Consider the following 15,367-nt stretch of genomic DNA (forward strand, 5'->3'; position numbering starts at 1 on the left):
GGGGATGATGTAAAAACAAAAAGGAAAGCCTGTTAGTCCCTTAGCAGGCCAACATATCAGAATCCAGCGCCTGCTTAGCAAAAAATAATTAGTTAAAATGGGCAACTGCCAGACAGCAAGAGGGGGTCAGCTGCTTCCTTGTGCTATCTTGCTCCCCCACCCCTACCCTTGTGTATCTCCTCCCTGGTATGATGCAGTGACCCCTGCCAATCAATGTCCCTGGGGTTCTGTCACTGCCCCTTCTCAACCAAGGGCCAGTTGTCCTGGGCACAAAGTCTCTGAGGTACAGCAGTGAGCCCTTGCAAGCCCTAAGCCAGAGTTCACCTGCCCTTCATGGCAGGCAGTGTTTGCTTCTTAGAGAAGTCCCTAGTGGGGCATGTGGTGCCACCAAATCTGTCCACCAGCTCTTCCATCAGAAGGATGGAGAGAAACAAAGATTAAAAAGCACGTGTGCGCACACCCCCACACCCCCACGCACCCCCACACCATAAATGAAAGAATTTCTGGATGTAGAAACATGAATGATTTCCTCTTGAGATTTGAGTCCAGTATTTAAAATCAACAACAAAGAAACAAACAGAACATTTTAAGTCTTAAAAAAACAAAACGGGATCAAAATTCTAACCCAGTCTTTTAAAAAATAAAAGCATGAAACGTTCTGAACGCCACTCAGCACAGTAGTGCCCAAACTCTGCTCACCGACAGCAGCAAGTTCTCTGAACTCTCCCTTCCGCTTCTGGGCTGTGCTGTGGCAGCGCCAGGGAGGCTGGGCCACCGTTATGCCTGATTCACCGAGGAGAGGCGCTAGAGGACAACATGGAAAACCAAGCAGGCGAGCAAACTTTGGTTTTAGAGTCTGAGCATCTGGATTCGAATCCTGTCTCTGCTGCTCATTGGCTCCCTGGGTGATCTCAGGCAAGCCCCTTGCCCTCTCTAGGCTCGAGTCTGCTCTCCTGGGACAGGACAGGCTGAGGTACTGCTGGCCCTGAATCCGAGGGCCTCCTCTACTTCACAGGTGTCTCCCCTGAGGTCTTGGCTGGGCCCAGGTGGGTAAGAAAGCCCTTTGGAGAACCAGGGAGAGCACTGGCCCCTTGGGTTGCTGTTCATCCCCTGGACCACGTCCTTCTCTTCTGATCCCACCTGCTGTCTCACTCTCTTTCCTTTCAGAGAAGGGACAGACCCCACTATTTGGCTGTCCATTTTTATTTCTAGGTTGGGGAAAGTAAAATTGCTTAGAGATGAGATTCTCTAGCTCTACTGCCAGTTCTGTGGCTCCCAGCTTCCCTGTCTGCTTATGCCAAGGCTTTGCCTGCACTGACTCCAAATATGGCAGCTGACCCAAAGAAATGGGTCAGCTTAGGTCTGCTATGACCTTGCCTCCCATCTACTTGTAAGAGTTCACTGGCGGGGGGGGGGGGGGCAGCTAGGTGGCACAGTGGATAAAGCACTGGTCCTGGATTCAGGAAGACCCGAGTTCAAATTTGACCCCAGACACTTGACACTTACTAGCTGTGTGACCCTGGGCAAGTCATTTAACCCTCATTGCCCTGAAACCTCCCCCCCCCCAAAGAAATCAGCACACATGGCCACCCTTAAGCATGGTGGTGCTCATTACAGCTTCAATCTTTCCCTGAAAAGTGGATCCCAGTGACAAGCCAGAGAAACGTTGGTGTCCAGATAGCAATTAAGAATTTGTTGAGTGCCTGCTGTGTGCCAGGAGCCGGGAGAGGCACTGGTGGTACAAAGACCAAAACAAGACAGCCCCTGTCCTCAAGGAACTTATAGTCTATCAGGGGAGACAATGGTGGAGGGGCCCAAGGGCCACTCTCCTCTATTTGACAAGTACTGGGGTTGCAGCCAGTTCTTTCTAGGCCTGACTTAGAGCCAGCCTGTCTTTTGTTGTTCATGATTCTCCGCCCTCTCCTTAGCTTGGCTTTTGGAAGGGCTGGGCACTCAGCACTCCAGGGCACTCCAGGCATGGAGAAGGCCGTCTTTTCCGAACTCTTCATTTAACAGATGGGGAAACAGAGGCCCGAGGAGAAGAAATGCCTTGTCCAAAGTCACCCAGGTAGCCGGTAGAAGTCACAGATTGAACAAAGGCTCCATCTTCACTGTCCCTTGCTGCTGCTGCTGCTGCTCTGACGAAACAAAGATCCAAGAATGTGGGTGGTGACCAATACCCTCTCACGGGCAGATTTGACAAGGGAGTGAGCCTGGGCAAGGCTAATTGTGGCTTCTGAGAGCACCCCCCACCGAAAAGTCAGACGAGTAGTAGGGGCAGAGACAGGTCTGTGAGGGTGAATCCAGATGGCGGCGGATAGACTGGCAGCCTACTGACATTGTTCCCTCTTCTGTGGCAGTGTGCCTTCGGGAAGGGTTTCCGTCAGTCCTACGTGGAAGGCCAGGACTGGGGGACCAGAGCCACCTCGGGTAGCGTGAAGGCTTGACAGGCCCCCAGGAGTTGCAGTTGGGAGGGGGCTCCTGGCATTGACTTTGGCTCATGGGGAAGGAAGGAAGAGGAGGCTGCCTTGGTTAGCTGATCATCCTGATACTTGCAAACCCATCATTGTCTCCAACCTTCAAGTGAATCCCTGAGTGAGGGGGCCCTCCCTTGTGTGGGCTGGGGAGAAGCCTGAAGGCTGGCACACCCTGTAAGAAGCTGGATGGGCTTTGAGCCCCTTGGGCCTGTGGGTTAGTGGGTGTGTGGGGTGTCTCTCCTGGCCCAGCTCTCATCACCCTCTGAAATGGAGCAAAGGTGGGATATGGTCTCCTTTTCTTTGTGCCTGCCTCCTTCTGAAATGACTCATTCTTGGTCCTAACACAGCACAGACTCTCTGTCTGGGGAGTCCGTGTTCTGTGCACCTCCTCTCTTGTCATACTCCAGGGATTTCTGGCTCACATCACCAGGCCTCTTCATCTTGGTAGACAGTTTTCTGACGTCTTGGGGCCTGACCAGTACATCAGTCTTGTCCTGCCCCCAACCTGAATCCTGAGTGAGCTCTCACATGGCCAGGCCTAAGGCTTGAAGGCCTCTCTTGGTCAGAACACACTAGAGCTTAAGATCAGCTCATTGGCAGAACCTTCAAGAACCCAGGGTCCCCTCCTCCCCACAATGAGTTTACTTCATCAACACAATTTATGTGCTTTGGAATAAAGAAATCCAAAGACGTTTTCCTTGAATTAGCCCTGTTCCAATTGCTGCTTCTTGGGCCTGAAAGCTTTTGAGATGTCAGTGACCAGGGTCCTCTTCTAAGCTTTGAGGGTCCAGGAGCCCATGAAGGTACCCCTTGTACCTCAGATAGCATGAAGGCTTGGCACGGCTCCAGAGATGTCCAAGCTGTGGGAGGCTGGAACAACCAAGAAGGTGAAGAGAGACCCCGGAGCTCCACAGAGCTCAAGGTACCCTGCCCCCTTTCTCAGGGGAATCCCATCTTTATGTCTCAGAACAGAGAGGATGGGTCTAACCCTATCAGCTATTCCTCAGTATTCTGCTCATCTGAATGAATGGTTCCCATCAGCCCCCAGCCTTTGGCTGCTTCCCAGGTCTCAGATTCACTCACTCAGCCTAGTCAGCTGGGGCTAGCCTTTCCCTGGCTTGCAGTTGCTTCTCGTTCCAGGTCCTCCGGGATTAATCAGCTGGGCGTCCTGGAGGGCAGGGTTGGGGATGTGTCTTTCTCTAGACTCTCCTGGTGTCAGATGTGGTGTGATAGATACATAATAAAGGACATACCTGGAACGGAGTGGCTTGGATTCATTTGGGGGGCCAGATTTCACCTATGCTGACCAGGTGCTAAGGTGTGTGTGTGAGAGCCAGGAGGGCTGTCCATGATTCCTTGAAGCTGAGGAACTTGGGCAGGCAGTCGGGCAGAGGCCGCAAGCCAGGTGGGAACATGGCACAATGTGGGCTCTGGAATCTGAGGCGTAGAGAGGTGGAGAGATTGAGGCTCATCCTCTTGCTTCCCCACCACATCATCAAGATCCAAGGCCAAGAAGAGCCATTTTTTCCAAGCAGCAGGTCCTGCTTAGTGACGAGGTGCGCTAACACCATGTTAAGCACTTTATGATTAACTCATTGAATTCTCACAACCCTGTGAGGTTCGTGCTGTTAATCTCTGGCAAGCGTCTGTGGCTGCATTTGAACTCAGGTTATCCTGCCTCCAGGCCCAGAGCTCTACTGACTGCACCCCCCGCTGGCCTTTGAAATCCCTTCCATGCCTGAGGGACTGAGGTTCTGGGCTACAAAATCCAAGGGGGGAACCGGACACGCAGCCCAGTGAAGCACAGGGAAGGAAGGAAGGCTCACAGAATGAAAAATGTGGCGTTCAGCAAGGGCAGAGCTCTGGCCCTTGGCTAGTGCCGCCCCGCCCCGAAGACAGTGCACGTGACCTTGCCCCCATTTTGGGGGTGTGGGGGCATTCAGGAAGACCAGCATCTCTGGTGGGAGGGCTGCTCATCTCCCTTGGGTGCCCCCCTTCACCCAACTCTCCCCTGTGGCTCCAAGCCGCTGTAGCACTCTCAGCAGTCACATCTCTATAAACCATCTTGGCAGATGAGCTAAACCAGGTTGTGGGTAACCAGGGGCCTCAAACCTGCCCGTGAGTCAGGGGGATGTCTACCTCAAATAGTGGAATGAAAGCAATTTGTTCTAATGGCCTGAAGGTGGCCGAGGGTCAGACATGGAAAATGCCAAGGTCAGCTGATCATCCCAGGGCTGCCCCTGGGGGCCTCTCACCAGCCCGGCTGCCCACTTCTGCATCCTTTCCAGCGTAGTTCATTCAGTTCACCTTTCTGAAGTGTCTGGTCCAAGCTGTGGCATAGGCGGCCTGAGTCAGGGCCATGGACTGAGAGGTGCCCTGCAGGCCACCTGCCTGGGCACTTGGCCATTCCACCCAGGGATACCAGTAAATGACCTAGAAGATTCCTGGGCTGCTGGGGGAGGAGTGTCCCTCGGGGCTGCTTTTCCCTGTAGCCCTGATAAGAGCTTTGTTTGTTTTTCCCTGACCTGTATGTACTTAACTCTATTTATTCCATGGTCCTTTTGAGCCAGGGGAGTGCAGGGAATTGGAAACCATTCCCTGGGGGGAGGAGGGAGGATGGATATTCTGAGAGGGGACAACCATCTGTTTTTGTTTTTTTGTTTTTTGTGGGTTTTTTTGGTGAGGCAATTGGGGTTAAGTGACTTGCCCAGGGTCACACAATAAGTGTCAAGGGTCTGTGGTAGGATTTGAACTCAGGTCCTCCTGAATCCAGGGCCGGTGCTCTATCCACTGCACCACCTAGCTGCCCAGGGGGGCAACAATCTGGAACAATGAACAATCCCTCCAGGGATCCCTAGGTCCTTCAGCTTGGTCCCATGAGCATCTGATATAACTGCCAGTCAGTCAATAGGCATTCATTAAGCACCTACTATGCACCAAGCACCATGCTAAGCTCTCCAGGGTGCACCCTGGAGAAGTTATACATGAGGATATGAGCTGTGGGCTCTGCCCGCTTCAGTTCCATAAGAGACTTCCACAAGGTGGCTGCTTCTTCCCCAAAACCTGTAGTGAAAAGTGCTCACTCAAAAAAAAAAAAGAAAGAAAGAAAGAAAGAAAGAAAGAAAGAAAGAAAGAAAGAAAGAAAGAAAAGAAAAGAAAAGAAAAGGAAAGGAAAGGAAAGGAAAGGAAAGGAAAGGAAAGGAAAGGAAAGGAAAGGAAAGGAAAGGAAAGGAAAGGAAAGGAAAGGAAAGGAAAAAAAAGAAAAGTGCTCACTCCAGATATCATAGAGGAGAGAAAATGGTAGATTTATGCCAGAGACAAGGAGGTTTGGCACTGTTGGCCTGGGCTGGAATCCTAGCTCTGTCACTTGGGTGTCACTGCCTGTCACTTCCTTCTCTGGGTCTCTACCTGACCTCTCAGGTTGCCTGCCCAGCCTGAGGCCTGTGATGTTCTGAAACCTGTCACTGGGACCTTGGCCGATACCATCCCAGCCTAACAAGGATCTCGCTGGCCCAATGGCCAAGAGCCTTTAGTGCCTCTGGGGGATCTGGAGCCATCTGGACACAGGGAGGGGACTCCCCTTCCACCTGGCTCCTTCCCTGCCCTTCCCCTGGCCAGCTGAGCTTTGGGCCACCCAGGGGAGCCGGGCTCCAGACGGTGACCAGGAAAAAGCAGGGAGGGGCATTCATCTTTTCTTCCCTTCCCTTTCTCCACACCTCATTGGGCTTCTCTGACAAGATCACTGGAGGCATCAGGCTGCACTCTTGGCTGTGCTATTTCCTGGGTGACCTTGGGGGAATCACTCTCTGTACCCTGGTTTTCCTCAGGGCAGGGCAGGAGGAGCTCTAAGGTCATCTGGGCTCTTACTCTGACCCCAAGAAGCTTGTTGGGAGTGTTGGGTGATAACTGGCTTTTAGAACTTTCCCAAAGGAGTTATCAGAGAGACAGGAGAAAAGAGGGGGTGAGGACTCTTGGCCACTCCAGGCAGGAGGTCTGGGGCACTGGCTCCCCACCCCAGTCCTCCCCAGCCCATCTCCCAGCCCTGTGCTGCCCCTATGAGGATGAAGGGGATAAGGCGATTTTTCCTGTGGCTCCTCTGAGGCCCCTTCTGAGGAGCACAGAGTGAGATGAGCCCAGGGCCCTGATTCCCATGAGTACTTGTGGCTGGGCAGGGGGCAGCCAGGCTCACTGGCTGGTCTCCCAAGGGTGCCTTGCCCAAACTGCCCTCCTTTCAGGTCTGAGCATCAGAGGGCACAGGGTGCTGTCTAGGGGTTGGGCCTAGGAATCATTGACCCACTGGCTCTTGGCTCAGGGACTGGTAAACATTGACATGCTGGCGAACATGCAGTTCCCATCTCCCTGGTCACAAGGAAGAAGAACTTGCGGCCTCACTTCTTGCCTGGACTGCCTCCGCCCCACATGGTAGGCCTCACCTCTCCTTTCTCCGTCTCCTCCTGTCCTGTCTGGTCCTGTTGAGTCCTGTCCGATTACTGTGCACCGAGGGGTGTGTCCCAGGCCTCGTTGGGCTGTCCTGGTCGTCCTAAGTATGGGGCTTTTGGGGAGACCATTAGAAGGCAGAGGCTGAGGGGCTGGGGAGGGAAGGGGCTGGCCGTTGTCAGTGTCCCGGGGCTTTCTCAGCTTCCAGTCATGGGGATTGCTGACGTGCTGCGGGGGGTGGTGGGCAGACCCCTTGGCTAAGGCCTGGGGCCAGGCTGATATGGGAAGTCCAACTCTTCCGGTCTTGGCTGTCCAGGACCACCTGGTTCTTAAACTACTGAGTCTCTTTCTCCGGGAAGCTCACTCATCCTTGCCCTGTTCCCCCCTTCCAGGTAGAGAGGGAGTTATCATCGAAGCCACACAGGAAAGGAAACTGAGGCCCAGAGAGAAGCCTCCCCAGGCTCATGTGGTGAGTGAATAGCGTCTTGCTGACCAACAGAAGTGTGGGGGGGTGTCCTGGGATTTCAGAGTAGCCTCTTTTGAGACAATGGACAGGGAATGAGAGGAGCTGAGCAGTCGTCCCTCCCACCCCACCCCCAGTCTCCCTTGGGGCTCCTTGTATGGGCTCCCTGTTTGGAGGCCTGGCTGCCAAGTGGGCTGGGGTCCTGCAAAGAGATGAATGGGACAGAGCAGTGAGGACAGAGCCTCCCCAGGCAGCAGACAACAATGGCGCCCCGCCTCACCTCGCCTCCCCTTGATGAGAACATGGAATGTTTTGCGGGCTTGACTCAAACAGCTTTTTTTTGCTGGCTTTTGCAAAAAAAAAAATGCACAAACCGTCACCTCAAATGAGAACCAGGCAGCTTTGTGGCTGTACCCCAAAGGCTTGGCCTTCAGCCACCCCCAGCATTCTCATAGCTGGGACGGGGCACATTCCTCCTTCCCTCCCTCCCCCTCAGAATCCTTGGTGGCCCTTCTAGAAGGTGGGCTGCTTCATCCTGGGGGGGATGTCTGGGGGTGGGGGGCCCCAGGCTCCTGGGCCTCACTGGCAAAGTGTAGGCTTCTCCTGAATAGGAAGGAAGGAACAAGAAAACAGTCTGAGGGGAGGAATGTGACCTCATGGCTCATTCCTTCCTTACCTTCCATGAGGCCATGCTTCTGTCCCACACTCCCTTGACGGGGAGCTCACCACCTTCCGATGCACCCCACCCCGGTTCCTACTGAACTCTCCAGCATTATGGGCATCACCCCTCAGCTTCCTGCATCTACTCCCTCAGCTTTGCCATTCCCTAGGACCACAGATCTAGAACTGGAAGGGACCTTGCCATTATTTCCTTTTACAGATAGGGAAACCGAGGCTAAGAGCAGTAAAGTGACATGGATAAGGGCACACAGGTAGGAAGTAGCAAAGTCAGGATTTGAACCTAGGTCCTTGGACTTCAGATCCAGGGCTCTCACCACTGTTGTCTGCTGTTTCATCATTTGATCTGGTTTTCCGTGTCATCAAACCTATATCTAAGACCGGTTCTCTTGTTAGAAACCACGTGGTAGAGTCTCCTTCCCCATAATGTGGGTTGGCATGGTGGTGGGACGAGGGGCCACCTCTTCATCCCTGGATGGAGAAACCTTTTCCAAGCTACAGGCCAAACCCTGGGGACTGAGCCTGGAGTGAGCGAGGACCCCTCGGGGAAACTGCTTTTGTAACTGGCTGTAACTAGTGGTTTAAGAGGCTAGGTGGGTGTCAGGTATGGGCCTGGCCCCTCCAGGCACTGCAGGTCTGGACCCCTCAAGGGCCCTTAGATCTGTCTCAAATCAGATGGGATCAGAAAGGACTTTCAGGACTAGGCATGGGGAGCCACTCACTTGGGTTTGAGCCAGGATCCCTGTGAAAAAATGTTCTGTCTCTCTCCTCCTCTCTGACACTGTTTAGCTGTCTGTGTTTCCCTCCCTCCTTCCCTCTCTTTTCATTCTCTCTCTCTCTCTCTCTCTCTCTCTGTCTCTTTCTCTGTCTTTCCATCTCTGTCTCCTTCTCTCCCTCCCTCCCTTCTCTTCTTCCTTCTCTCCTTCCCTCTTTCTTTCTCTGTCTCTGTGTCTCTCTGTCTTCCTCTCTGGCATCTGGTGCCAGATGGAGGGTCCTGGTCACCAGCATCCTGTGGGGAGGCGGGAGGCTTGGATGCAATGCCATCCACTTTCCAGTCAGTTGGGACAAATTCATAGAGTATCTGAGGCTGGAGGTGCCGTCTCAATAGTGAGATGGCAGCCAGAAGTGATATGAGTGTGGTCCCTTACAGTTGGCAAAGGGGACAGAGAGAGGGCTCGGTAAGCTGAGGTAAGAAAAGAAGGTGTGCCAAGGGCAGGGATGGCTGAAAGGCAGACAAATGGGATATTCCACAAGGTGGACTGGGGGTGAGGAGACAAGTAACCTGCGCCTGCCTAGCTAGGGGCTGGGTGGAGGTGGGCAGGAGGGGGAGGCTTCATGTTGGCCGAGAGCCTTGGAAACCACTAGCGGCCTTCCAAGACAAGGCCACCCGAAAGTCTCTCCAGCCACAGACCAGAAAACAATGCTGAGTCTCTCTGAGAATCTGAGAGGCAGAGCCATGGCTCCTGACTCTCCAAACCCAAAGAAAACTCATCTGTGTTTAAATCTGGTCTTTGCTTAGCTTGTTCTGTCCTGGCCTTTGACTCTATCCTATTGGACCAAAAGGGGTGCCAAGATCCCTGGCCACCAGGGTGTCCAGCTCTGCCTTGCACTTACTGAGTGACTTTGGGCAAATCACTAAACTCTGGGGCCCAGTTTCTGAATTAATTAGGTCATGGAGTCATTCATCCATTCTTTCTACAACATTTGGCAGCGAGGGGGCACCGCAGTGGACAGATCACAAAGGCTGGAGTCAGGAGTTCAAATTCAGCTTCAGAGACTTACAAGACCTTAGACAAGTCATTTAACTTTTCTTTGCTTCGGTTTTTTAATCCATATGACAATGATAATAATAACATCTCCCTCAACAGGTTGTTGTGATGATCAAATGAGACAGTATTTGTAAAACACTTTGCAAACCTGAAAATTCTATACAAATCCTCTCACTGTTATTATTGTTGTTATTGTTATCTGGTAAAGAAGAAAGAGTCCTGGGAGTCAGAAGGCCTGCCCCTCTAGTAGCAGCTCTGTGACCTCTGGCACAATACCTCAGTTTCCTCACTTGTAAAGAGCAATGAAAGCAATAATGTTTCCTTCCAAAGGTTGTATCAGTATAGTCAGGGAGTCAGATCTCTTAGAGGACAAGTAAGGGAGTTGAGCAGGGTCAGACAGGGTTCCCAGATGAAGAATCAGGATCACAAGGAAGTGGCTGAGTCTGGGAGGTAAAGGAGAAGGGGAATTAGGAGAGAAGGAGGAGAAGGAGGAAGGGAAAAATGAATCTCTTCTCTAGCCAGTGAGAGAGTAAGATAGAAGATAACAGCGGGGGTGGGTAGGCAGGTGATCAAGAGATCTATAAAGAGAGCGGTGGTGGATGGATGGATGCCAGAGCACAGACAGGTGACTGCCATAGGGCATGGACATCTTCCAGGGTGCAGGGGCCAATGCCTGCAGGCCTGAGGCAGAGCAGAGCTGGGAGGGGACAGGCTTGAGCTTGAGTCCTCCCTCCCTCTGAGCTGGTGGCCCCAGGGTCCTTATGCCCTGGATCCTGCCCTTTCACTGCCGCCCTCCTTGCTGACTAAGGTTCTGGGGACATCTGGAGACTAGCCCAAGCTTCCAGGGTTTGTGCCCTACTTCAGTTTTTTGTCCATGTCTGTCTTTAATCTGCTTAGGGTTAGGGTTGAGGTAGTTAGGTGGTGGCTGGTGCCCACACAGAGCTGGGCTTGGAGTTAGAAGACCTGATTTCCAATCCAGCCTCAGTCACTGACTACCTGGGTAACCACGGGCAAGTCACTTCACCTCTGTTTGCCTCAGTTTCCTCAGCTATAAACTACTCAACTATAATAGCACCTGCCTCCCAGGGTTGTGAGGATCAAGCGATACAAAGTTTGTAAAGTGCTTAGCTCAACGGCACATAGTAGGTGCTTGCTCCCATCCTCTTCATCTTAGTGTGGGGAGAACTGGGGAAGGAGAACTTTGATGCTTTCCAGCTCTGGGGCATTTACCAGGTCTCCACTTCCCTGTAACACGGGCATGATGAGATGGTGTTGCCCTCAGCCTGGTTTTGATAGGAGGAAATAGCCTGTCAACAAACATCTATGAAGCACTGACTATGTGCTGATCAATGGGAAGGTTACAAAGAGTGGTCTTTGACCTCATTCTCAGGGGGCGGACCTGGGCCCCTCAGTGGGAGTGGCTACACACACACACCTTAGCCCTAGACCCTGTGCACTGAGTAGGGGGGAGCCTCCGAGTCAGAGGTGGGCCCGGCGTCACCTGGCCTTAAAGTCTATCCTGTTCTCTTCCTTCCTCAGCAGGAGGATGCTCCCTGGGTCCTTCCTGCTCTGCCTTCCACTGCTGCTCCAGGCCAGGCTGAGCCAGGCCTGCCCCATGGGGTGTGACTGCTTTAAGCGGGAGGTGGTGTGCACGGCGGAGGAGATAGTAGACATACCGCAGGGCATCCCTGAGAATGCCACCGAGATCATCTTTGTGGAGACCTCGATGCTGAGCCTTCGGCCCCGGGCCTTCAGCAACACCAGCAGTTTGTCCAAGGTGGTCTTCCTTAACACCAAGATCCAGTCTGTGCAGCCAGAGGCCTTGGCGGGGCTGCCTGGGCTCTGGGACCTGGAGATCACGGGCAGCCCCCTGGTGGGGCTGGGGGGCGAGGCCTTCAGGAACCTGACCGGCCTCCACAGACTCACGCTCAACTTCAACACTCTGAAGGTGCTTCCGGCCGACCTCTTCCAGGGCCTGGGCACCTTGGAGGCCCTTCACCTGCAAGGTAACCAGCTGCAGACGCTGCCCGCAGCCATCTTCCAGCCCCTGGAGGCCCTGAGCCTCCTCAACCTTGCCCAGAACCACCTGCGGCAGATCTCTGCGCAGCTGCTGGCCCCCCTGGCCGGCCTCCGGGTCCTAAAGCTCAGCGAAAACGCCCTGGCCACGCTCCCGCCTCGGGCCTTCTGGGGCCTGGCCAGCCTCCAGGAGCTGCTTCTGGATAGTAACGGGCTCACGGAGCTCCCCGCGGACGCGTTCTCGGGGCTGTGCGCCCTGGAGAAGCTCTGGCTGCAGCACAACGCCATCGGCCACCTCCCTCCGGCCGTCTTCTCTTCCCTGGGCAACCTGACCTTCCTGAACCTGCAGGGGAACAGGCTGCGGGCGCTCCCCAGCGGCCTCTTCGAGCAGATGCCCAAGCTGGCCAGGCTCTTGCTGTCGGACAACCAGCTGGAGGAAGTCTCGCCGGGCGTGTTCAGAAACACCTCGGAGCTCAGCGTCATCACCCTGGCCCGTAACAACCTTCGCAGTCTCCCCCCAGGGCTCTTCGACCACGTGCCCAGGCTCACCACGCTCTACCTGGGCAGCAACAACCTGACGGCCCTGGACGGGCAGCTCTTCCGCAACCTGACCCAGCTGGAGCTGCTCAGCCTTGCCCACAACCGGCTGACCACCCTCCCCGAAGGCATTTTTGAGAACAACTTTGGGCTGTTTAACCTGGCCCTGCACGGCAACCCCTGGGTGTGTGACTGCCGCCTGGCCTACCTCCTGAACTGGCTCCGAGAGTATATCGACCGCTTCTTCAATCTTCAGACCTACTGTGTGAGCCCCTATTACTTAAAGGGACAGGTGCTGCCAGCGCTAGAGGTGGAGCAGCTGGTGTGCCCAGTGCCTCTGGATCCCCACAGGGTCCGATCTTTGGTGTTGGAGAAGGAGGAGGCAGGCAGCAGCTGGGACTTGGCTGAGGAGGATCGGGCCCCCACCCGGTGCACCTACAGCAATTTAGATGGAACAGTGGTGCTGGCTTGTGACCAGGAGGTCTGTCGATGGCTCCGTGTCCAGCTGTCTCCCAGGCAGACCTCCTGCACGCCCGGCCTAACTTTCAATTCCACTCAGGAGTGGATTTTGAAATCGAGTTGTGGCTCAGTCCAAGTCACTCTCTCCATTAATGTCCTCGACGGGGGTGGGGGTGACTAGAGAGAGGCCAGAGATGGTCCCACGCCAGGGGCCAAGTAAGAGGGTTTCCTAGGAAACCAGGAAATAAAAGCAGGAAATAAAGGGCACCATTGATGATTTCCTAGTGTAAACGCTGCAGTGCTTGGAGGGACCCCCTGGACGCTGGCTCAGGCCAAGCACTTCTCCCCTTCCTCCTGAGCAGGTGCCCTTTGTTTATCGGCCACTTGCCCTTTCTCCCTTTCTCTCTTTGCTGCCTCTTCTCCACAGGCCTTCTAGGCACTGGCAGGGATGAAGTCATTGTGTTCTGTGACACAAGTCATGGAAGCTGGCTCGGTGTGTGTGGAAGGAATACCCACCCCCAAGCCTTCCTACAGTCATTTAGTAATTTGGGGGGGGGGCGGGACAATGAGGGTTAAGTGACTTGCCCAGGGTCACCCAGCTAGTAAGTGTCAAGTGTCTGAGGCTGGCTTTGAACTCAGGTCCTCCTGAATCCAGGGCCAGTGCTCTATCCACTGCGCCCCCTAGCTGCCCCATACAGTCATTTAATAATGAGAGTCACAGCCCAGCAGAAGGAAGACAGGAAGATAGTGCTCCTTGTTGGGACAGACACAGAGACTCCCTCTGCTCTCTTGGCTGAATCTGGGCTTGTCTTCCTTCCGAGGGCCTGAAGTTGAGTAGGAAAGGTGTGGGGGCAGGGGGGAGACAGGGCTGGGCCTCCCCAGGGGAAGGAAGGGCCTGCCTGGGCAGATTCCAGGGTGCTCAGCACAGTTCTGACACAGGTGGGATCAGATGAAAGTGGACACATCTTTGAGGAGGAAAAGGACTCAGGAAATGAAGGGAGCCAGGCTGGGAGGCCCTTGAGGGGCTGGCTCACCCTCTCTCCTTGACTGCTATCTGCCCGTGAGCACCTGGCCACCCCAGGGAGGGGCTGACTGGGCACTGCCTGGGAAGGAAATGCCAGGACATATTGGAAGGTTCCAGAGCAGCTGGGGAGGTGCCCTTGGACACATCACTGCGCCTTTCTGAGCCTCAGATTCCTCTGGGTGACTGAGCTGGATAAAGTGGCATTTTAGCCTTCTGAAGCCCATCTGGGACTTGGGCTGAGCACAGGCAGGGCCAGACTTAGGAGAGGGCAGAAGAGGGGTGGGGAGAGGCTGAGGGCGAGGTGCTACCTCCGTAAGCCAGGCCAGAGGAAATCCCTGCCAGGCAGCCAGGACTCGGTCTGTGGAGGAAAGCTCACTACGACACCTAGGCAAGGGCAGGCACGCTAGGCAAGGGTGGGCACTACTGTCCCCATTTTCCAGATGAGGATGAGATTGATCCAAACTCACGCAGACTCTCAGAACCCAAAGGGGCCTCGGAGTAGAGGAATATAGACTGAGAGTTGGGAGGGACCTTACAGATGGGGAAACTGAGGCTCCGATTGGTCCAAGGTCACCTAGGTGGCACAGGGCAGGGCTGGGATTCCAGACTGAGCTCTCTTCCCACCAAACTGTTCTTCAGAAGCATCTCATCCCATAAACACTTGAAGTGGCTTCCTCACCGTTATCCTGCCCCACTCAGTGCTGCCATCCGAGGCTGCTCCCTGCCTTTCCCCATGCACCCCCGCCCCGTCAGCACAGCAAGCCCAGCTCGGCTTATCTCTGCGGCCAGAATGCCCAGGGTGTGGCCCAGAGCCCACAGCCCCCTGACCGGTGGGGCCCCTGCTGCTCATTTGGGCTTCCTGGCTTTCGTACTATTCTCAGTAGAAACATTCTGGAAAACTTCCTGGCCTTTGGAGGTAAGTGGGATTTCCTTCACTTTCCCCTTTGAGCTGACACCTTTTCCTGGAAGAAAGGAGGCTGGGCCTGGAATGGGGAGAGACTTGGGTTCAGATCCTGCCTGGGACACCGATTGGGGGCTGTATGACCCTGGACAAGTCATGTCACATTGCTGGCTTCCTCAGTTTCCCTGTCTGTAAAAGGGAGTGGGTTGAACTCAAGACCTCCTCTGCTGCCTTTCAGCTCTGGGTCTCAGATGTTGTGCCCTCGGCTTTTATATGGCTGTCTGAGGAAACTGCAGAGCCACCTTTAGGAAGGGTCCCGTTCTTGGGCATCTAATACGCCTCCATTCCTCGACCCTGTTCCCCTCTCACCAGGTCCCTGGGGGTGCTTGGGCTGCCCCACCCCACCTCTCCCTTGGGCTCTGGGCAGCTGTAGGCACCCCATCTTTGGAGGCTCTGGAGGATGTGGAGGAGGGGAAGGTCCTGAGCCCCGGGCACCCCTGGACGGTCAGTGGGAGGAGTCAGTGAGAGTGAGGACAGCCTGTGCTGGGCCGATCAGCTTGGCTCTGCCAGGCGCTTGGGGTCGGGGTTGGGGAGAGAGCTACAAAG

At 54.6% G+C, this 15,367-nt stretch overlaps 1 protein-coding gene across 3 annotated transcripts; it reads left to right on the forward strand.

Moving 5' to 3' along the window:
• The first annotated feature begins 6,755 nt into the window (after nucleotides 1-6,755).
• On the forward strand, nucleotides 6,756-13,113 carry CPN2 (carboxypeptidase N subunit 2). Of its 3 annotated transcripts, none has more exons than XM_043999235.1 (3): nucleotides 6,756-6,899; nucleotides 7,307-7,383; nucleotides 11,364-13,113. In XM_043999235.1, the coding sequence occupies exons 2-3, from the start codon at nucleotides 7,379-7,381 to the stop codon at nucleotides 13,015-13,017; spliced, it is 1,659 nt and encodes a 552-aa protein (XP_043855170.1). In that variant the 5' UTR covers nucleotides 6,756-6,899; nucleotides 7,307-7,378; the 3' UTR covers nucleotides 13,018-13,113. The 3 variants fall into 3 exon arrangements, with proteins under 3 accessions (XP_043855170.1, XP_043855171.1, XP_043855172.1); XM_043999236.1 differs by having other exon boundaries at nucleotides 6,863-7,021; XM_043999237.1 differs by lacking the exon at nucleotides 6,756-6,899 and adding an exon at nucleotides 6,922-6,981.
• Nucleotides 13,114-15,367: the final 2,254 nt, after the last annotated feature.

This window comes from Dromiciops gliroides, chromosome 3, assembly GCF_019393635.1.
Source record: "Dromiciops gliroides isolate mDroGli1 chromosome 3, mDroGli1.pri, whole genome shotgun sequence".
Classification (NCBI taxonomy): Eukaryota; Metazoa; Chordata; class Mammalia; order Microbiotheria; family Microbiotheriidae; genus Dromiciops; species Dromiciops gliroides.